General features: G+C 39.7%; 1 protein-coding gene across 3 annotated transcripts in view; it reads right to left on the reverse strand.

The window, feature by feature from the left end:
• Positions 1 to 24,543, reverse strand: part of LOC122657993 (piezo-type mechanosensitive ion channel homolog) — a 105,511-nt gene that overhangs the window by 29,521 nt on the left and 51,447 nt on the right. For 2 of the 3 annotated variants that reach the window (XM_043852826.1, XM_043852825.1), the window contains exons 9-13: positions 17,286 to 17,498; positions 16,982 to 17,159; positions 6,298 to 6,426; positions 5,887 to 6,060; positions 5,506 to 5,742 (exon numbers count right to left, since the gene is read on the reverse strand). In XM_043852826.1, coding sequence (XP_043708761.1) covers positions 5,506 to 5,742; positions 5,887 to 6,060; positions 6,298 to 6,426; positions 16,982 to 17,159; positions 17,286 to 17,498 — 931 coding nt within the window. The remainder of the gene's footprint in view (positions 1 to 5,505; positions 5,743 to 5,886; positions 6,061 to 6,297; positions 6,427 to 16,981; positions 17,160 to 17,285; positions 17,499 to 24,543) is intronic. The other variant, XM_043852827.1, reaches the window with a different exon arrangement.

The following is a 24,543-nucleotide window of genomic DNA, read 5'->3' on the forward strand; positions in this document are numbered from 1 at the left end:
TCCGATTGACTCTTTGCATCTGTTCAGATCGGGAGGTTCTCTTCTACAGCTTCTAGTTGCTGTTCTACAAATCCAGTAAGTGTTTCTAATTGCTGCAATTACTTTCCATCTTATTCCTCCATTAGAATCCATCCAACTTTCAGTCACAGCATCCCTAGACCAGTCCCCTCACTCGATCCTAAGTTCTGTCCCATTTATTACCTCAAATCCCACATCCCTCCTCATATCCACTAAACCCTAACTAACCTAGAACCTGTCCAGACCTAACCTACCCTCAAAACCCCTCCATATTAGGATTGAACCTTCCTCTCCCTATTTGGGAAATTCGATCCAAATCTTGGACCAAACCCCCATTATAAACCCAAAATTTACCACCTTCTCCTTCGCCAAAATCACCATCTTCTCCTTCCAAATCACCATCTTCTCCTTCCCAAAATCACCACCTTCTCCAACCCCAAAACCCTAGATTTCCACTCAGCCATTTCCAACCACCCAAACATCACCCAACCTTGGCCGAGTGCTATTCTCAGCCTTTGGGAAACTCTATCCAAACCTTGCATCAAACCCTCCATTAAAAGCCCTAAAATCTTCATGTTCTTCCTCAGAACCTAAAATCCGAAACCCTAATTTTTTTATTTTTAATTTCTTATCCAAATCATTCCAAATCTGGTTTATTAGCCTCCCCTACACCTGCCCTGCTTTACTACATAAAAGGCAACCCCCAATTCCCCAATCCTAACCCTAGTCTCGACAAATTTCCCCAAATCAGCCCCTCCAAACCAGTAGCTTAGCAGATCCAGTTTTACATGGCTCCTAGTAGACCCCTTGTCTATCTAGGACTACATTAATTGGTATCAAAGCCATGGCTAAGCATGGCAACCCGATTGTGGATCCAACACTACCACCCCCACCTGATCCTATGACTGTTATAATGGAGATGCTCCAACATTTGAGTGAAAAGTTGACACGATTAGAAGAGCCGAGGGTTACTCCTAGAAGGGACAGAAACCATCCTCTTAAAGAGGACAGACTTCAAGTCAATTCAGTGGTACAAAGAGAAAGACAGCTGGCACCTAATATGGACAGCAACAGTCCTCTATTAGAAGACAGATTTCAAGCCCATTCTGAAATGCATAAAACCCTGGGCATAAATCAAAAATACAGAAAAAAAACTAAGTACGGAAAACAGAAAATAAACTAAGATTAAAAATAACTAAGGCCTAATCTTAGGGCTGTTTTATTTTGCGGATGCTTGGATCTGCATCAGCTCTCCCCGACTTAAAAATATTCATCTCCATTCTCCAATGAATGGGTGAAGTCCATGAAACACTCCCGCAACTCGGGGCTAAGCTTCTAGACGTCATCAGTATGACTCCAAGTACTGTGTTGGCCTGAAGAAACTCGTCCCCGAATTTTGCAATGATGAGGAGGAAACAGCATGTGAGCAGCAGCTTTAACACTTCCCAAACAAAATTCTGGTAAGGCTGGAGCATTTGGAATAAAGTCTTCAAGTCGTGGAGCCTTCTCTTCAAAGAACCAAGGTGGCATCACAAACTCTATATGATCAATCACTATAGGGTCTTCAATGTTAATAGCCATCTCATCAAGCTCCACCTCTTCAAGAACAGAATCTTGAATGTCATTGCCTTCTTGTGGAATGCTCTCAACCACCTCTTCATCTTCTACCACTTCATCCATCAATGCTTGAGTAACAACATGAACACCTCGAGCATCATCACCCAAGTCTTCATAGTAACCAGCTAAGGCATCATTATCGTTATCATCAGGAGTTTCATCTGCCTTTGCAGCCACAAGGACAGGTTTATGCTTTTGTGGGCAATCCCTTGCATAGTGTCCAACCTCTTAAAGAGCAAAGGGTTACCCCTAGTAGGAACAGCAGCATTCCACTTCAAGAGGACAGATTTCAAGCCCATTCAGAAGTGCAAAGGACCCTAGGCAGAAATGGAAATTACAGGGACAGATCCAGAGGTCACAGGGATTTTAGAGATCACAGAGACAGGCATAGGTATAACAGAATTTTGTCTGACCTGGTTCCTAGTAGATCTAACATCTAGCTAGGATGACATTATTTTGTTTGATTGGCAGATCAGGTCCACATGTATTTTGTGATTGGTTGATTGCTTTAGATGCCTATTTTGATTGGTATGATCTACCTGAGTCTAGGAAGATACGGTTAGCTCATACTAATCTAGTGGGGCCAGCCCGTGAGTGGTGGAGAACCATTGAGGGTGACATGGAATATGATGATATTGCACCTACTACATGGGCTGAAATGAAGCATGAGCTGAGGAAGAAATATCTACCCAAGCATTTTAGGGCTGATATTACCAGGACCACTGGAGTAGTTGATGTCAAAGATGTCCGGGACTGTTTTGAGAAAGCATTAAAGGCTGAAGAATTATTGGCTGCCAATAGAAGGTTTGATTCCTCTATTGTCGACACCAACAAAGCTTTTCCAGCATTCAAGTCTACTACCAATGGTTACACTCAAGCTGAAAATTCTAATGCTGGCTCTATTCGATTAGGCCATTCTGTTGGTAGTTCTTCCAGCCCTACAGCTCCTCCACGTGTTGATCATAAAGGTAAAGCTTCCATGGACCACAATGAACCCCACAAGTGTTTCCACTGCAATGAGATTGGACACTATGCAAGGGATTGCCCACAAAAGCATAAACATGTCACTATGGCTGCAAAGGCAGATGAAACCCCTGATGATAACGGTGATGATGCCTTAGTTGGTTACTATGAAGACTTGGGTGATGATGCTCGAGGTGTTTATGTTATTACTCAAGCATTGATGGATGAAGTGGTAGAAAATGAAGAGGTGGTTGAGAGCATTCCACAAGAAGGCAATGACATTGAAGATGTTGTTCTTGAAGAGGTGGAGCTTGATGAGATAGCTATTAACATTGAAGACCTTATAGTGATTGATCATATAGAGTTTGTGATGCCACCTTGGTTCTTTGAAGAGAAGGCTCCACGACTTGAAGACTTTATTCCAAATGCTCCAGCCTTACCAGAATTTTGTTTGGGAAGTGTTAAAGCTGCTGCTCATATGCTGTTTCCTCCTCATCACTGCAAAATTCGGGGACGAGTTTCTTCAGGCCAACATAGTACTTGGAGTCATACTGATGATGTCAAGAAGTTTAGCCCCGAGTTGCGGGAGTGTTTCATGGACTTCACCCATTCATCAGAGATGAATGTTTTTAAGTCGGGGAGAGTTGATGCAGATCCAAGCATCCGCAAATAAAACAGCCCTAAGATTAGGCCTTAGTTATTTTTAATCTTAGTTTATTTTCTATTTTCCATACTTAGTACTTAGTTTTTTAGCTAAGTGCTTTTTAATTTATTTTTTTTTTTTTTTTTTTTTTTTTTTTATGTTTTATGTTGAACCAAACTGGTTCAACCTTTGGTTCAGCTTTGGTTCAGTTTAAGTTATGTTTTCTATTTTTATTGGTCCTTAGAAGATCTTGTATTGCTATTGGTCCTTAGAGGATCTACTTAGCTTGTATTAGGGTTTGGGCCTTTGGCCATCTTATTAATAGCTAAACTGAATCAGCTTTTGTGGTTGTGGCTGCTGCCATGCTCCCTTTGTGAGTGTTCCTTGAGAATTACTTCAAGAAGGCCTTGTGGATCTCAAGGTGAAGGAATCGGTGGACTCCGACTGACTCTTTGCATCTGCTCAGATCGGGAGGTTCTCTTCTACAGCTTCTAGTTGTTGTTCTACAAATCCAGTAAGTGTTTCTAATTGCTGCAATTACTTTCCATCTTCCTCCATTAGAATCCATCCAACTTTAAGTCACAGCATCCCTAGACCAGTCCCCTCACTCGATCCTAAGTTCTGTCCCATTTATTACCTCAAATCCTACATTCCTCCTCATATCCATTAAACCCTAAATAACATAGAACCTGTCTAGACCTAACCTACCCTCAAAACCCCTCCATATTAGGATCTAACCTTCCTCTCCCTATTTGGGAAATTCGATCCAAATCTTGGACCAAACCCCCATTATAAACCCAAAATTCACCACCTTCTCCTTCCCTAATCACCACCTTCTCCTTCCCAAAAATCACCACCTTCTCCAACCCCAAAACCCTAGATTTCCACTCAGCCATTTCCAACCACCCAAACATCACCCAACCTTGGCCGAGTGCTGTTCTCAGCCTTTGGGAAACTCGATCCAAACCTTGCATCAAACCCTCCATTAAAAGCCCTAAAATCTTCATGTTCTTCCTCAAAACCTAATATCCGAAACCCTAATTTTCTGATTTTTAATTTCTTATCCAAATCATTCCAAATCTGATTTATTAGCTTCCCCTACACCTGCCCTACTTTACTACATAAAAATCAACCCCCAATTCCCCAATCCTAACCCTAGTCTTGACAAATTTCCCCAAATCAGCCCCTCCAAACCAATAGCTTAGCAGATCCAGTTTTACATGGCTCCTAGTAGACCCCTTGTCTATCTAGGACTACATTACCTCTTCTCTCATCTAATTCCCTTTTATGACTTTAACAGTATATGCACATATGGAGAAACTTCAAAATGCACAAAAACTCTCAAAAGACTATTATATTCCAATTGTTACACAAACTTCCAAGAAGGAAATAAGGTCCAAAAGCTAATTTGTATAAACTAAATTCCAAATCCAAAAAGGCTATTAAGACTCAAATAACCTGTGGAAGGTGGCTGTTTGTGTTTTTATAGAGAGTCCCAATTGTTGGGGACATCATTTTAAAAAAACAAAGAAACTCTAATAAAGTACCAAACTTCATTTTTTAAGTTGCCATAACTTCCTTAAATCACATCCAAATTGCATGATCTTGGACTTTTGAAAGGTAGTTAAATGAACTTTCTAGTGAAACACTAAAGGGCGTACCCAGTGCACGAGGCTCCCACCATTGCAGGGTCTGGGGAGGGTCATAATGTACGCAGTCTTACCCCTGCTTTTGCAGAGAGGCTGTTTCCAGACTCCAACCCATGACCACTTGGTCACAATGGAGCAACCTTTACCGTTGCACCAAGGCCCACCCTCTTTCGAGTGAAACAAGAGATGAGACAAGCAGTGCCACAGGATTGTAACTAATGGAGCATGTGTCTTTGGCTTGTACTTTGTGTCCCATTTTCAACATGAATACTATTTTGCTTCTGTCTCGGTAGGTTTCATTTGTATGATTGCATCAAGGACCTGACTTACTAGAGTTACACTTTAAACATAATTTATTTTTACCTTATGTGGCCATTAATTAAGATTTGGACAAAGTATTACAATTTTGTTGTTACAGAACTCGAGTATGAGTTCTAGTTAAAATATGGCTTATGACATTAATCAGAGAGATTGCATAGGATGAGGAAGTTGCTATAATATACCAAAAATTGTGAGTTTTATACCATAGAGTTTTTTCGTGTTTTTAATCAAAAGAGAAACAGAATAGGTTGACTAATTATTCTACAATACAGTAAATCTTGGGAGCAGTTATACCATGAGAAGGATTACCAGACTGGCATTCTTCAGCAATTGAGGAAGCACAAACTGACAGTAGGACAGATTTATTCAAACCAGCTCTCAAGATGCTAAATCCAAAGGGAGGGCAGGGAGTGTGCTGCACCATTGCAGAGAATGAAAATAGCAGTTCAAACCCATGGTTATGAACTACACAGAAACACCCAAGTACAGCTATTTCCAAGAAATCCCAGGAACTAGCATGGTCCAGCAGACCTGCATCATTTCATTAGTTACAGAAATTATCAATAAAAAGAACAAAGCAGAAGATGCTTTACGCATGACATACAAAAAAAAAAGAACTAATCAAGCAAACCCGTGAACATAGCTTTAGGGAACCAACTGAAAGCATATTCTTACCTAACTGTGACAGTACTTCCATGGTGTAAGAACCCTTTTGTTCCAAAGCATTGGAGATCAGATTAAGCTGAAGGATGTACAATAGTGCAAAGTGCGCTTCACATAGAACAATTAGGGATTGACGTACTTCTCGGCTCACAGTATGGTTCAATAGGTACACCAAAAAGAATACCACTGAAGGATGGAGCAGAATGTGGCAAAAATCAGTCAACTGTTTTTGAATCTTGTCACATATAAATATAATCACTTGAGCCTCACAAATTGAATGGCTAATATTCAATGCTAACAATTCAACAAATACATATTTCTAAATTTGTTGGATGCTCAATTAATCCAAAAAAAAGAGAAACAGATATAATTAAGCATAATAAAAAAAAAAAGTCAAACGGAGAAAGCAAATATTAAGCATACTATATATGGCATGGATGAAGCCAGGCTTCATGGCAATAAGAAATATCAGTGCGAGTGTAATAGCTCGAGAACTTCTGCGCAGACCCCACGCTATTGTAGCAACCATCAATACTTTTGTCTCTTCCTTCTCTGCAATTTAAGATAAGATGAAGCATGGTTACATGATGTTGTAGTACAATGACTACAATCATAACTTAAGCCTCTTAAGCAATAGAAGCAATAATAATAAATAGAAGTAAAACTAAAAACACAACAATGAGAGAGATTAAAAAAATATTTTTTTTTAAAAAAATCAAGTAATATATTATTTCATTCACCCAACAAAATCAAGTACTACTAGTCTGACCTTGAGGATGAAAAACAAAAAAGGATTTAAACCCTAATATATGAACCCTTTGCAGGCCAGAGAAAATAAAAAAATCTATATAGGGTGGGTTACCCCCAATGCCAACCCACTTTTTTGGTTGAATTTTGAAAAAACTTGAATGATTTTAAATACCGTTTTACTGCTTTCGTTGTATTTTTTTCAAATTGTTAACACAGAAATTATAGTAATTCAATTTATGACAGAACCTACTTGTCCAAACTCCCTAAAAAAAAGTCTATCTCGCCAACTAAATCCTTCATCTTTTTTTCTCTAACACGAAATCTTAAAATAAAAATAAATCACACTGTTAAGAAATCCGATGCTTATCCTTTTTTCTCACCATTCAACTAAACCTTTAACTTCAGTTTCCTTTTCCTGTATTCTACAAACTCTCTACCACCTTCAACCTCTATTATCAAATCTATCAACCCCTATTATCAAATCTATCCTAAGGAACTAAACCCATTACTACGTTTCTCTCTCCCCCCCTACAAATACACTCTCACTCTCTCATGAAATCCCATTGTTAGGAATCCTTCTGTGTTAAAACTCCTAAAACTTCTCTCAATCTCTCCCCAACCCCTTTCCATCTCTCACGTCTCTACTCTTATTATTTTTTTATTTTTTCCTTTTCCATTCCTTCTCATGTTTCTTTGTTTGTATTTATTTAGATAAAGCGGCTGTTAAAGCAATCGGGCAAATTCCTCAGCTTCCAATTACATGGATAATTCCTCGTCTGAAACAACATTTGGTTCAACTTCCGATTCGGGATAAACGGGATCCGTCGTTGGTTCATATGTTTCAGCGGATGCGTATGGGTATTCGGTGAGGGTGGAGAAGCGGATTTGGATGCCTCTGTTCCTCAATATTCCTTATTCGATTCGAATGAGAATACGGAGGGATCGGGAGAAACTTGATATGTTGTTTCAGGAGACACTGGTGGAACTGTTAGCTCTGGAGGATTTCTTATTTTATTTTTACTAAAAGAGCAAATTTCTATGGACATTTTCCTAATGTATGCTCCTTCACTCTCTCTCTTTCTCACACAATTTTTTTTATTGTTCTTTGAGTAATTTTTACAGATACTATTTTAGGCGGAGGGTTTATAAGATTATTTTTTATGCATTAAAAAAAATCATTAGCTGTATTCTTACATTATTTTCATAAAATGGAAGAACTTGGTGATATTCTTTGTGTTAATAACAAATATAATCTTTCACCTTCTTCTATGGCTCCAAACCGTAAATAAAGGTTGCCCCATATGTATTTCATTGTCAACTCGGATTACCCACTGAACCAGTAATACAAGTGGACCAGGTGTGGGCTCGACCAAAACATACATAACTCAACCATAGATATATAGTTTGGACTAGAGCCCATGCTAGCCATCATATCACAGATCTCAGGCCTAGATTGGGGCAGCCTATTTCACCTAGGACTCTCAAGGAACTTCTTCCTTGTCCAACGTCAAAGGAAGCATATCAGTTTTCTGCCTATGCTTGTGAAAACTTTTTTGATGGCATATCTTATTTAAGGATTAATTCTCTAGATCTTTACATGCTAACAAAACAGGTTTGGGAATAATGCTTGAGTGAATCGATATGATCCCTCAAGCTCTTTATTTATAATGACAAGTCCTCCTGAGTAGTATGAAGAACCTTCTTTCGGAGTTCACAGACCTGAGCATCATTACCAAGCTGCCCATATGTTTCCTTACATAGCCAACATAGGCTGAACAGAGAAAAGAAGAAAATAAATGGATGAAAGGTCAAGAATACCCCCACGATATTCTGGCCCATACATTCTAACACTCCCCCTCAAGTTGGTGCAAAGATATCAGACATGCCCAACTTGACTAAAATAGGATGAAATACTTTGCCACTCAGCCCTTCGTGAACACATCAGCCAGCTGATCAGTAGATTTCACATAGGGAACACAGATTAGCCCAGCTTCTAGCTTCTCCTTGATGAAATGTCTATCCACCTCCACATGTTTAGTTCGGTCATGCTGGACAGCATTATGAGCGAGCTAATGGCAGCCTTATTATCACAATATAACATCATTGGAAGTTGGACAGCAACCCCAATGTCTTGCAACAACCCCTTAAGCCACAACAATTCACAGATTCCATCAGCCATCGCACGGAACTCTACTTCAGCACTAGATCTTGCCACCATATTTTGTTTATTACTACGCCAAGTGACAAGGTTCCCACCTACAAACGAGCAATATCCAGAGATGGATTTCTTATCACTTGAACCAACCCAATCTGCATCAGTGTACACTTCTACCTTAAGATGACCATGGGGAGATAAAAGTATTCCTTTAGCAGACTTCAAATATCTTAAAATGCAAAGGACGGCCTCCATATGAGAGGAATGAGGGTCATGCATAAACTGGCTGACCATACTAACTGCAATGGCTATGTCTGGTCGAGTGTGAAAGAGGTAGATAAGTTTGCCCACCAATCTCTGATAACGACCTTTGTCAATTGGTTCACCTCCCTTTTCTGTGAGTTTTGTAGTAGCTTCACTGGGAGTGTCTGAAGGATGACACCCTAGCAGCCCAGTTTCTAATAGTAGATCTAGGACATACTTTCTTTGAGACAGGAAAATGCCCTTTAAAGAACGAGCAACCTCTATCCCTAAAAAATATTTTAGAGTCCCCAGATCCTTTATTTCAAACTCACGGCCAACAGCTTCAAGTTTTTCATCTCATCACCATCATTGCCGATCACCACAATATCATCAACATAGACTATGAGGATAGTTACCTTATCACCCACTCGTTTGATGAACAAGGTATGATTAGCATTGCTTTGCTTGTATCCCACTGAAAGCATAGCCTTGTGAAATCTACCAAACCAAGCTCTAGGTGACTGCTTCAATCCATAAAGGACATGCTTCAGTTTACACACCTTACCCTTGGTAGCAGCACTGGAAAAACCCGAAGGAATGTCCATATATACCTCTTCCTCCAGTTCGCCATGGAGGAAGGCATTCTTCACATCCAACTGCTGTAGATCCCATCCAAAGTTCACAACACAAGATAGCAATACCCTTACAGTGTTGAGTTTTGCTATTGGTGTGAATGTCTCCTGGTAGTCAACTCCATATGTCTACGTGAAGGCTTTTGCAACTAGACATGCCTTGTACCGATCCACTGTACCATCTGTCTTCTGTTTGACCATAAACACCCATTTACATCCCACTGGTTTTTTCCCTGGAGAAACAGGTACAAGATCCCACATATTATTTTTTGTTTAATGCTCTCATTTCTTCCAACATTGCTGCCCTCCACTTTCCATCTATGGAAGCTTCTTGCCAATTTGTAGGAATGGAAACAGAAGAAAGAGAGGATACGAATGCACAAACAGAAGGAGAAAGAGAACTATAAGAAATAAAACGAGAAATGGGATGTAGAGTGCAAGTCCCAGTACCTTTGCGATGAGTAATGGGAAGATCGGAAGAGGAAGGCTTACCAGGAGGAGGAGGAGGATCTAGATCTTGAGTCGGCAACTAGATGGGTATTGGTGCTACAGTGAACTGAAGCTGCCCTTTGCTGGAACATCTCTTTTTATAAGTGAGAATGTTGGAGTTGTCAATGACCTTTTGAAATTTACTAATAGTTCTCTGTACTGGAGTCAGCTCCCCCTGAATAGGAACATCACCACCACTTGTTTCCATGATCTCCCCCTGTAATGGATTCCCCTCGGGTGAAGGGCTAGCAATCAAAAGAGGTTGGGCAGCAGCCATGGGAGGCTGGTCATCAGTCATGAGAGGTTGGGCAGCAACTATAGGTGATGTAAGGAGGGGAAACTCAAGAGAGGGAACCACATCTTCACTAGAACTCTCCCCCTGAAGAGGTGGGGAAGAAAAATAGGAAAGGTTTTCATGAAAAACCACATCCATACTGACCATAGTACGACAGGAAGGAGGATGGTAACACTAATAACCTTTTTGGGTTGGAGAATAACCCAAAAAAATGCACCGTAACCCACGGGGTTCAAGTTTGCCAGAGGATTTTGTATCTCTAGCATAATAGACATAACCAAACACCTTGGGAGGAACCACAAAGGAGGAATCCCCAAATAAAATATCGGCTAGGCTACGGGAATCAAGAACTCGTGAAAGTAACCTATTAATGAGATAGAATAGTCGAGCAAACATCAATGCTCTTGCCACTTCCAACAAGTGGCGGTTCTTTCTTTTAGCCACACCATTTTAGGTTGCGGTATCGACACAACTACTCTGGTGTATAATCCCATGATCAGCAAAGTACATTTGAAATTGAGATTCCTTATACTCAATCCCATTATCACTCCGTAAAATTTGGAGAGTTTCCTGGAACTGGGTTTGGATCATTTTATGATAATGCTGAAAACATGTAAAAACTTGACTTTTAGTATGTAGAAGATAAACCCAAGTGTTTCTAGAATGACAGTCAATAAAGGACACAAACCAACGATGGCCAGAAATAGAAGTTTTACGACTAGGCCCCCAAACATCAAAATGCACCAAATTAAAACAAGACCAACTACTTTAATTTGATAAAGAATAAGTTGAACGTGTCTGTTTAGCCAGAACATAAGCCTCACAAAAAAAGTTATCCTTATTACATTTGGTGATCAATGTAGGAAATAAATGGGCTAAAATTTCTAATGGAGGGTGACCTAATCTAGAGTGTCATTGGTAAAGTTCAGAAGTGACCAAGGAGTTCTGATGTAGTGGAGGAGGTAATGGTGGAGAGAGGCGACCATCATCAAGCAGGTAGAGTCCACCGTGTACTATACCTAATCCAATCGTCTTCCCAGAGGCCAGATCCTGAAAAACACAATGAGAAGGAAATAAAGTTACTTTGCAGTTAAGATCACAAGTAATACTGCTAATTGAAAGAAGATTATTAGTAAAGTTAGGAATGTGCAAAGCAGAAGACAAAGGAAGGGAGGAAGTGCAGTTGATGATTCCTTTTCCAGATATGGAAGAAAGGGAACCATCAGCTACTTTGACTTTGTCTTTCCCAAAAGTGGGAGAATATCTGTGGAATAGGCTAGAGGAACCAGTCATGTGATCTGTAGCTCCAGAATCAATGATCCAAGGATGGGAAGCTACAAAAGCACAATGACCATCAAATAAAATACCTGCCCGGGCAAAGTTTGAACCTGAAGTAGCAGTGGAGTTGGCAGTAGCAGCGGATGTAGTAGAGGCAGCAGTAGCGGAAGTCCTTAGCATACGGAAGAAGGCCTGTAGATCATCCTGGGATAGACCAATGTCTGTAGCTGGGGCTGTAGTTACAGATTCAGAATGGTTTGCTTTGTTTTTCGGCTTCTTCTTGGCAGCCCGTTTGGCTTCAAAGTCGGCTGGCTTCCCATGAAGTTTCCAATACTTGTCCTTGGTGTGGTAAGGGTTGTGACAATACTCACAAGTAACAGGACCTGGAGTAGCCAACAGAGAGTGTGCCAATAAGTGCAGTAGGAGCCCGGGCAGCAGTCTGAAGTGCTGACCTTTCAGTAACAGGAGGGTGTAACATAGTAGTCTTGCGGTTTTCTTCAGAGGAGACCAGGGCATAGGACAGTTCAAGTGTGGGAAAAGGAGAATGGCCCAACACTTGAACACGAATCTGGTCATACTCAACATTCAACCCGGCAAAGAAATCATAGACCCTGATTTTGTCAACATGTTTCTTATATGCAACTAAGTTAGCAGTTGTATCAGGGTGGTAATCAGAAAAGTGGTCCTACTGTTGCCAAAGGCTGCGCAACGTAGCATAATATTTAGAGACTGACAAGTCCCCCTGAGTAGTATGAAGAACCTTCTTTCGGAGTTCATAGACCTGAGCACCTACCAAGCTGCCCATATGTTTCCTTACAAGCCGACCGAATCTGAGAAGTTGTATCAAGGAGGAGAAACCCATGTGCAAGGTCTGAAGTCATAGAACCAATCAAATATGACATGAGAACTCCATTGTTCGCAAGCCATCGAGTCTGGGCTGCACCAAGGGCAACCGACATAGTACTGGTGCCATCAATATGGCCAGTGAGGCCACGGCTAGCAATGGCAAAGGAGGCAGACCGAGACCACAGTAGGTAGTTTGTGCCATCTAGTTAGATGGGATTTGGAGGAAAGCTGTGGTATTCAGATTTGCCAAGGCCATCATGATCAGAAGTGGTAGTTGAAGTAGCAGAGTCACCCATTATTGCAGAGAGTGGCTGCTTTGAAGTTTGAAGAGAAACCCAACTAAAACTCTAATACAGTGGCTGAAAGCAAGGTCGAGTGTCCCTCTTGGAAGGGGAAAACACCTCCAGAAAAATCAGCAACAATGAAGAAACTTATCCCCAAAAATCGATGGTGACAGGGTTTTGAAAAAAACCCTGAAAGTTGAGATCGATGTGGGTGATGTGCTTAAAAAAAAATTCTGCAGGTAGAGCTGAATAGGGGCTGTCCAGGAATCAATAGAGGACTCCCTTGATGACAGAAACTTCCTCCAAAAAAATTGCAGCAACAAGCAGCCCTACACCCAAAATCGATAATTGTCAAGGTTTTGGAAAACCCTGAAGAAGGAAATCAATTGGGAGTAGAGTTCTTCAATCAAGTGTGGAAGGCTAGATAGATGCTTGGAAGGGTGCTGATGAAGCTCCAATAAGGGAAAATAGCCTTCAACAATGGTAGGGGCTGATCTCCAAAAAAAAATCTGGAAAGCTTCAATACGGCAAAGGAGGTCCAGCAGCTATCAAGCAAGTCTTAATTCACGACAAAAAGAGAAAAGAGGTAGGGAAGAGGGCAGCAAATAGATCATATGATCACCTCTGTAGTGCTGCCCTTAGGGAAGGATGAGAACCAAAGAGAAAGTGTGGGGGGGGGGGGGGCGAAACGATGGAAGAAGGAGAGAAAAAAAAAATAGATGGGAGGGTGGGGGGTTTTGAAAACCTAGATCATAGTTGGCTCTAATGCCATGTTAACAAAACAGGTTTGGGAATAATGCTTGAGTGAATCGATATGATCCCTCAATCTCTTTATTTATAATATAGAGAAACAATATTACATGGACATATATGCCCTTACATAGCCGACATAGGCTGAACAGAGAAAAGAAGAAAATAAATGGATGAAAGGTCCAGAATACCCCCACGGTATTCTGGCCCATACATTCTAACATTACTATTTTCAGTGTTCCTCTCCAAGGTTTGTCAATTTCTTCTTATATAAAAATCTGATTGCTATTTCCCTGAGCAGTGTGCTATTTGATTCTTCCCAGATTTTTCGAAGTATTCTGAACTCAGTTGTGTTCATCATTCATGAAACAGCATACTGTAATGAGCTCTTATAACAACTAAAGCAGGTAATATCCTGACAAGAATCTAGACAGGTCACAAGCCTAGTACTTGACCATGAAATGAGACATTTGATGCTTGACCACAATATGAGACAATCTCTAATGTTTCAAAGAGAAAGTTACCAAAGGCTCATGCAAGGATTCAACTGAAATATTTCTATGCACCATACCCTTAAGTTGTATTTCAAACCATCAAGAACTTTTCTATCAACAATCATCTAAAAATCAATTTATTAATCTAGTTTGAGTCTTTTATTTATAATTTGATTTATCATTTAAGTGTTTTAATTATGCTGGATTAGGTCTCTATGAGTCCAGCCTTGTTTTAAGTTGTTTTCCTTTATTTTAGATGAGTTTTAGTAACAGTAGACTACACCCCAGGTACGCTATTGGCTGGAAGAATTTTAAGCTTAAATTGAGTGCTGTTTTGAGTATTTTATATAAGCTTGATAAATGGGCTACAGCCTTGCACACGAATTTGATGAATGAAGTTTTGACTTTTACCTTTGGTTCTGTGATGATTCAGTACCTCCCTGCTGTGGTTATTAAGTAGGATCGTTGTTGTAGTGATTTAGTAGGCTCCCTGGTGGTGATTCTAAGGTTGGGGTACCAGTGGTGATGCCAGCTCTGCAGAACAGGTGGTGATTCCTGATCATATCCTTTATCTTTTCTGTTTATTCTCTTTTCTTCTCAGTTCAAAGGTCCCATCATATTCTCTCTATCCTGCTCTTACTTTCCTATTCTGTTCTTACTTCTTAGTTAATTATTGATCTGTTAGTTGTGTTTCTTGTTCTATAGCTTCATATTTCAACTCAAGTACGTCATTACTAAACTCTGTTTTCAGAATCAATCATCAAAACCCAATCTATTCACAATTTTCTAAGAATCCTTCTTCAAGTAGGAATTCTGAATTTGTTAGTCTTACAATCTGATTTTCAAATTCTGTTTTCAGATCTGGATACCAGTTTTAAATCTTAATTTATGGCTGTTTTCAAAATCCAATCTGCCTAATTCATGGAACCCTAATTCCAATATGATTTCTTAATTCTCTTTGTTTTGAATCTAATTCTGGATTCTGGTTTCAGATTGGTATTCTATTGTTACTGCCGATTCTTGTTGCAGCTGATCATCTTCAGCTGCTGTTCTGAGAACTTTCTGAATCTGCTATCAATCCTTGTTCTTGAGCTTTCCTACCTAAAGTACGATACTCAGTAACTTGGAATCTATGTGTTGGTTTGCTGCTGTCAGATTTTAGTATCTTATTCTCCTTCATAAACAGAGTGTTTGACCAGTTTTATAGTCAAATCTGAGTTTCTGATTTTCTGTTATTCAATTTCTCTGAATTCAGGTTTCTTACTAAGGCAGTTGCATTACACATTAATCCCATATAGGTTGGGCCTTTTATTTTCTTGGGTTTCATTGTAACCGACATAATTTATAAGCCCATAAAGTGGAGGTAAAGTTGGTACACGAAATTAGAGTCTTAAGTGTTTGAGTTAGATTAGGATACTAAATAGCTTTTAAGAGTTTTGTTTTGAGTCTATTTACTTTAAGTTAGTATAAGAGAGTGATTAGGAGTCCTTTCTTGAGCCAATTTAAGAATTTTAGAAGGCTTTTATATATGTAATACCCCCACCATCAATTAAGGATAATTTGAGTAAAGAATGAGTTTTTCATGAATTTTTTTGTTGTTGTTGAGCTGGGCATACAGGATGGGTATCCCAGACCCGATTTCTTCTCTTCTCGTCTCTTTTTGTCTTCTTCTCCATCAATTAGAAGGTTAATTTTTGTAGTTGTTTTCTCTCTTCATATCGTTTTCTAATTGTGATTTTGTTCTTAGCATAAAAATCTTATCTTTTCTGGTTTCTTGAATTCCTGCTCCAAATAGAAATTTTCTGAAACTTAAAAATTTTTGATAGATTTCTGGCTTTCCGATTTCAAGTCTGACTTCAGTCAACTTGATTTTCAAGTCCTGTTTTCATTCTTTGATTTCATATTTCTGGTTATCAGCAGAGCTGTTATGTTGTGCTGAAACTGATTTTTTAAATTGGATTTTCTATAATCTCCATCGATTCTCAGATTTGAGAATTCCTGCTATAAGTAGGAAACTTCAGATCCCAAGAATCCGACCATTGATCAACCTGAGATTTTAGTATTCTATTCTTCCCTGTTAAAGATACCTTCAACCAGAGTTTGGAGCCTAACAGACCTGCTAATTTCAATTTATTGAAAAAAGGGCATACCCAGTGCACGAGGCTCCCACCACTACGGGGTCTGGGGAGGGTCATAATTGATTTGAATTTATTGAAATTCTTCCTAATCTGGTTTCTAAACCATCACTATGATTCGAGTTTATTCTAAGGGGTTTCTGAATTCCTAAGCCTTAGGTAATTTAGGAATCCATTACATACTCTATCTACAATACTGGTTTTCTTTGTGTTTCTATACCATAGTGAGCCTAGGTTATTAGAAACCCATCAACAGCAACTTGAAAAGCTCTAACCAATTATTTTAAAGTCTCTCTTATTGCTTCGTAGCTTCTATCAGATCCTACTTTGGTCACCTTTGAGCTTCCTCCCTCTAAGCCTCCCTCCGGAACTTAATGGTATCATATGTATTCAACAAGGAAATTTCTTCTAGCCTAACAACCAGAACTGGATCTTAGTTATTTAGCTAAACATTATTTAGTTAACAGAGATGTACTTGGTCATATTATATAAATCATAGTTTTACTCCAGTACCTTTTCGAAACCCGCCTAGCATAAGGGAAAAATAGAAAAGCCTTCAAACAAAACAGCAACCCGTTTCAATTAGATGAACCCACGAACACAATAAGAACAGATGAAGTTAATTTTAACTTCTTTGTTACAGTATCCAAGCAAAAGAAGACATAAAGAGAACAAGATCAGGTATAATTAGAAATAAATTTGCCACTGTAGACAATAGCATTTCACATAAATGAATCATGGAAAATGTCCTCTCACCTTCTACAGTATGATCATCATTCAAGGACTGCCCATCAGCATCAGACAAGTACAGCAAAACAGAATTACTGACAAGATTACCCATGGCAACAAGAATTCCGAGACAAAATTGTGCAAGTAAAAAGAATCCAGGAATAGGGTAATGCCACAACCCGACAGTTTCCCAGATCTCCATGTCCTGAAATAATGTTCCAGAAAATATTTCATTAATCTTCTAAGACTTCTTCCTTTTTTTAATAAACATCCAGACTTCTATTAAAATTAAGGAACAAAACTCTATGAAGAGTTATGAACAGAGAATTACTCTAGACTTCTTATTGAGGAAAGCAAATGCCACATTGAAAACATATGTGCTGGCAGCCCACAAGAGTATGAAGACAAGAAGCAACCCGTTTAACCGGTGCAAGTGGAAGAGGGAAGGGAATGTATAGAGAACGTAGCCAACATAGGCAAGTAATCCGAATGCACATAAACTTGCAAAATGGAAACTCCAAAATGAGAGAGCAAGCAAGGAGACCTGTCATGTTCACCACTGAAGGTTTTCAAATAAGATAATGAATGTATTTCAACTGCAAAAAACAGATTGAATGTATTTCAACAGCAAAAACAGACTGAATTCAACAGTATAGCTAAGACAGGGAATACCAATAAAGTGTTAAGTAGGCATTTCTACTAGAGGAAAAAACCAATAGAATCTATAGAAGAAACCCAATCCTCACTTGTTTTCACAAATTTTGAAATTTGGCAAAATCTCACCATTTCCTGCTGGGGGAATTTAAAAAAGTAAACATCCTGCGAAACAGGGGATAAGGTTGTGCACATTTGCCCCTCCCAGACCCTGCAATAGTAAAGCCTTGTGCACTCGGACGCTCTGTATGCTTTTTGTACCCCTCGTGCACAATGGATGGTACCTTCTCATACATTAATGGTGATAATTTCCACACTGCAGTAGATCTATTTGGCAGCAAAAATTTACTGATGATAATCTCTAGGGAAACAATTGTTTACACGATCTGATTATTCAAGTTGTTCAAACCAGAAAGATCAACAATTGGGCCATTTAGCATGTACACAAAGAATTTATATGAGAACATGCCTGTGTAGAGATTTAGATTTAAGAGTTCCACCCATGTACCAACACCTTAACCAGAAGTCAAACACCATTTCTTATGATGAAAAATGTAGCAGGGATAATCGAAAAGAATGTGCAAGCAAAATGGTAAGCAGTACTTTTATTGAACAAGGAAGGCTTTAGGGTTGTGGATTATTGGGGTCAGAAAAAAAAGGGAAGAGGGGGAGGAAGGCAAAGGAAAAAGTGGAGAGAATAGCGTAGAGAGGAGGATTAGTGTCTGCAGTTAATGGGGGTGGTGGGGGTGTTTAATCACTTCAATTTGAGAGGGTGAAGTCCAATAGTGTGGGTGCTCATAACGAAGGTTTATGGGAGGAGGGCGGTGATGGGGAGTATGTTGGAAGGGTGATGGGGGTATTTTGAGAGAGCAGAATCAGTCACAGAAGAATCAGATTGAAAAATGTCGATAAGGTTGTACAAATTTGTAGCAGTTGGGGCTAATTTTTCAAGTAAATGACAACAGAGCTTTTGGAATATTGAAGCAAATAGCCACAGGTAGTCAGAACTTGTGCGTGTGCAGGAGGTGAGAGTTGGGGGTAAGAGAGTGGAGTGGAGGGAGGTCTTCTGCACGTACCTTCTGCCCCGAAATAATGAAGGTATAATATCTATCAAGTTCTTGAAGCAAGTGGGCTTCCAGTGAGGATTTGGTTTAGAAAAGAGAAGGTTAGGGTGATATTAGGTGCGGTTTTGAATAGTAGGCTAAGTGATGTGTCAGATAAGAAGAATTTGTTTGGATGCTGAGCGTGTTTGAAGGCATGGTTCGAGATTTCGATTTCAACCTGGTTTCGACCCAGGTCAAAACCTAGTAAATTTCAGTTAGCCATTTCAGTGGTCAAATGGCCATATATTGGCCCAAAAACTTCAAGGGAACCCTAATTAAGCATCTCTAAATATATTTGAACCTTTAGGTTGTAGAAAAACACACCAAAATTGGTAGTTTGGCTTCGGACGCTTGGTTGGTATTGTACATTGTATGTTTTGGTATCCTTTCTCTTATATAACCTATTCTACACGGTATTTAACACTAGAAAACATAACATTCAATAAAAGCAATTGAAATGTCTATTGAGAAATACCATTTAATAGTATACCAATGTCAAAAAATGCCATCATAGACAATTAATAGGGATTTCCTATTTAAGCATGTTCACATATATTTGAAGCATTAAATTGGAAAAAAGAACACCAAAAGTGGTAGTTTGGCTTTGGATTCTATGACATAAGGTGGCCATGTTATCTTCAACCCAACGAATCTCTCAAAGTCCATCACAACAGCCCTTAAGGTGAAAATTTTTAAACTTCGAGGATTGGCCAAACAATGTTTCAATCCACCTAATGCTGAAGTGGATGCTCCATTATTGACCACCAAGTCTTGATTCAGTAGCAAAATGAAGGACTTTGAACTGGCAAAAGGGGATGAACTCTCGAAATTTTGCCAAAATTGAGTCAAATTTCACCGAAATGAGTCGGAATAACTGCTGCCAAGAATTCAATCAATATCTGGTATTCCTGTAGAATCGATCCACATTTCATTTCGAGGTTTTTCGAACTGAAACATTTTGAGAAGATTTCGGTCAAAATGACCAAAATTTCACCATGTTTGGAGGTGCAGGTGGTAAGAGTGGGGGGGTTGGATGTAAAGAGGAACCATAATTATTTTTTTTACCTTTTGGGTTTTGATAGACTGTAGTTGCAAATGATTCTTTGGTTGCTTCCTTTGCAACCTTAGTAATGAAAATTTTTCTGCTGTCCCCTATCCCACCCCAACCCCCAACCCCAAAAAAAACACAAAAAGCTTAGAGCATAAGATATGCTAACCCAACAAACCAATTGATTGTCATTGAATTGATTGCCAAGCCACAACAGTCCAATGTCTGGTTCAATTTTTAAAACAAATATATTTCTTCTATCAAAACCATAGTTAGCAAAATCTCCATTTAAAATGTGTTCCCATTTTTTACCATTTTACACGTTTATTGTCGTTTGTTTCCCAAACATACGGGGAAAAACAACAAACGGCTAGCATTACCGTTTTAAACGCGTTAAAAACACGTTCCTTTTTTTTTTTTGGGGGGGGGGGGCGTTTTTTAAGATCTTAGACTTGTTGAACAATGGCTTACTTAATTGACCACATCTCTCTCTACCGAACTCCGATCGACCTGATTCGTTCGTCAACGTAAAGCAAACTTGAAGGGCCATAATATCATGCTATCACCTTTAACTCATGTTCAATGCACAGACTACGAAATTGAGCTACAGACTGAAGCATCTGCTGAAAAGGGTTTCTAAAGCGACGACTCCCAACTCGAACTGAACATGCATCATTCTGGGGTATGTTGGTTGTGTTAATAACAATGAACAACACCATAGCCAAGCCACATTGTTCAATAGGACTTTGGACATGTTTTTTTTAAGGTGTATAAATTTGGAATTGTATTTTGGATGATATTGGATGATATGTCTATATATATCTATATATATATATATATATTAATGTTGGATGTTACAGTTGTTTTGAACATTAGAAGCAGGTATTCAAGTAAAAATTCCTCAATTTATATAAGAATAGCGCCATTTTTTTGGTTCGTTTTTCTGAAATACACACGTTTAAAACCTGTACTGTCTGTTTTCCATTTTTTACTATTCTCTACTTTTTGCCATTTTAATTGACTGTCCATTTGCAATTATTTATCGTTTAAAACCCGTACCGTCTGTTTCCCTTTTTTTCCCGTTCCCGTTTTTGCTAAGTGTTGAAATAGGCTACTTACCCGATTGGGGTAACTAGTCCTAGTCATATTATGATTGTCTTTCTTTTATTTTTCTCTTTTTTACTCTTTTTTATTGTTCTTGTCTCAGCCGAGTTCTATTTTGGTATTCCTAGCTGTATTAGGAATTCCTAGTAGGATTAGGACTGAGGAGTTATTCCTATTCTTATTTTGATTGGTTGTAATTCAATTTATTATAAATAAAGGACTTGGGTGATCGGTTTTGATCACTCAAGCATTCATGTTCAAGGCTGTTTACATGGTATCAGAGCCACCTCTGATCTGAAGAACAGCTCCGCCCTCGATTTTTCTGGTTTTCTTCTCAAACTCTCTCGGCTACTGGTTTCCTTCTTCTCCAACTCTCTCGGACTCTCTATTTCATTCAGGGCAGCATCTTTGAGGTGATTCAATGAAGAATTAGCTGCTGCCCTCAATGACACCTCACTGAAGATTATACAAACACTGGTGTGATCTGAATCTGCCGCAGGTTTCCTCCAAGCCTTGGAGATCGAGCTGTTGCCTTATCCAAGCTGGATTTCTGTTTTCTATTTAGAGATTGATCCCTGCACTTGCTGATCTACACCTTACTTATTTCAAATAACAGATTTGAATCCAATCCACATCAGATTCAAACCTGCAATTAATTTGCATTCAAATATTCCTAAATTTTCTTAAATTTAGGGCTTTTTATTGGCTCATCCGAAGGGGCCAATTTTTGGAGGGTACCTTCTCCACTACAAGGGAGATACTCGATCCTTGTTTCAGCCTGTTCTGACGGCTGAAACTCATACAGTTTCAAAACCCAGGGTTCTACTCGATCTTGTAACCAGCCCTATTAGGGTTTCTTATTCCATCATCAGAAGTTTCTGATTTTTTGAAGGCTTATTCCCCACCACCTGTAGGGAATTCAATCCCAGTTTGAGCCATTTCTGACGGCTAAATTTGTGGGAATTTACAAACCCGTACATGATGTCTGACATCACTTCAGCTGACTCTGATGGATCTTCTCGACCAGAGTATCTTCCTTTTGCTTCTCCCACCAAACTAGATGGGACAAATTATTTAATGGGGTCCAGATCCACTTACCTTACAGTTGCTGGCCGTGGCTACACAGGACACCTTACAGGCACTACTCCTATCCCTACTGAAGAAGGAGCTGCCAAGACTAAATGGTTATCTACTGACTCCATGGTCATGTCATATCTTATTCATTCTATGCATTCTTCAATTGCACCGGGCTACCTTCTCCTTGACACTGCTGCCCAGATATGGAAGGCTGCCAGAGACACCTATTCACAGGTAGGGAATGATGCTCAGGTCTATGAATTAAGGAAGAAAATCCATGACACCAAGCAGAATGATTTATCCATCCCTCAATACTATGCTGAACTCCGCAAGTGTTGGCAAGAACTTGATCATTACTCTGATTATCAGCCCACTAATGCCACTGACATTGCTGGCTACAGAAAGCATATTGACAAAATTAGGGTTTATGACTTCTTGGCTGGCCTTAATGTGGAATACGACCCAATTAGGGTTCAGATTCTAGGCAAAGATCCTTTCCCTACATTGGAACAGTCCTATGCCTTGGTTAATAGTGAAGATCGCCGAAGAACTGCTATGCTTAATACTACACTTCCGGAACGATCAGCCTTGCATACTGGGGCTGGTTCTACCCCTTCGGTTGCTGATACTTCAAAATCTGAGAAGACAAGAGTTAAATGGGAGCATTGTCGCAAGTTGTGGCACACCAAGGCCACCTGTTGGAAGATACATGGCAAACCAGCCGACTTTGAGGCTAAACGTGCTGCTCGCAAATCGAAAAACAAAGCTAATCATATTGAGGCTATCACTCCTACCCCTCCTACTGACACTAGACTATCCAAGGATGAACTTCAGGCTTATGTTACAGGCTTCCGCTGCTTCTACTACATCAACACCTGCAAGTTCTTCCACTACTCTAGGTTCACATTTAGCCGACTCAAGTATTTCTTTTGTTGGTCACTGTAGATCAGTAGTCTCCTCTCCCTGGATCATAGACTCCGATGCCACTGATCATATGACTAGATCCTCCAATATCTTTACTCGTTACTCTCCTACATCTGGTAAAGATAAAGTACGGGTGGTTGATGGCTCTCTCTCTTCTATCTCTAGAAAGGGCTCTATCAGTTGCACTCCTTCCTTACAGTTATCATCTGTTTTACATATTCCCAAATTTACCACTAATCTTCTTTCCATTAGTAGTCTTACCCGTGATTTAAATTGTAAGGTAACTTTTTTTCCTTCACACTGTGTGTTTCAGGATCTGGCAACGGGGGCGACGATTGGATATGGTAAGATGCATGGTGGATTGTACCTGCTTGATAATGGGAGCCCTATTTCACCACCACCTTTGGCTTCTCCCATACATCAAAGCGCGTTAGTTTCTTCTTAACTTCAACAATGGCATAACAGACTAGGTCACCCCCCTTTAGGAACATTATCTCTTTTATTTCCAGCATTAGCTAAAGCACGTCATAAAGACGATTTTTTTTGTGAAGCCTGTGTTTTGGCTAAACAACATCGTTCTACTTATTCCATTTCTAATAAAAGAAGTTCTCCTTTTAATATTGTTCATTTTGATGGATGGGGGCCTAGCCGAAAACCATCTCTCAAAGGCCATCGTTGGTTTGTTTCTTTCATTAATTGTTATTCTAGGAGTACATGGGTCTATTTAATGCACAACAATAGTGAAGTTTTCTCTTGTTTTCAAAATTTTCATAAGATGATTCAAACCCAATACACTGCCACTCTCAAGATATTGCGTAGTGACAATGGTAAAGAATACATGGATGGTCAGTTTCAACAATACCTTGCTGCCCATGGTATACTCCATCAAACCAGTTGTGTCGATACCCCAGCCCAAAATGGTGTGGCTGAAAGGAAAAACCGCCACCTTCTTGAGGTGACTCGGGCTCTTCTATTTGCCCATTCTGTCCCTTCCCAATATTGGGGAGATGCTGTCATAACTGCTGCCTATCTTATCAATAGGCTCCCTACCCGAGTCCTTGACTCTGCCACCCCTGCTTCTTTACTGCAGGGTTCTTCCTCCTTTGTCGTCCCACCTAAAGAGTTTGGCTGTGTCTGTTATGTTCGTGATACCCGATCTCCGGGTAAGCTTGAACCCCGTGGGACCCATTGTATTTTTTTAGGATACTCTCCCTCCCAAAAGGGATATAAGTGTTACCATCCTCCTACACGTCGTACCTTTACCAGTATGGATGTTGTCTTTCATGAAACTCTCTCCTATTATCAATCCACACCTCTTCAGGGGGAGACTTTCAGTGAAGATGTGATGGTTAACCTTCCCATACAGACCCAGACTCGGGTCTAACCACCTGTTTCTTCCACCCCTCAACCGACTGTTATTTCCTCCCCTCTTCCCTCTGATGGTTCCCCACCGGATTTTCCCCAGGGGGAGAACTTAGAAGATGCTGAAAATCCTATTGGTGACAATTCCCTTCAGGGGGAGATGACTCCAGTCCAACAAACCATTAGGGAATTTCAGAAGAAAATTAACGACTCTAATCTCAAAACCTATCACAGGGGACATTCCAAATACAAGCAGCTTCCATCCATTGTAGCACCAGCACCACCACAGTTATCGGCTCTGGAACCAGATCAATCTC

Source organism: Telopea speciosissima, chromosome 4, assembly GCF_018873765.1.
Source record: "Telopea speciosissima isolate NSW1024214 ecotype Mountain lineage chromosome 4, Tspe_v1, whole genome shotgun sequence".
NCBI lineage: Eukaryota > Viridiplantae > Streptophyta > Magnoliopsida > Proteales > Proteaceae > Telopea > Telopea speciosissima.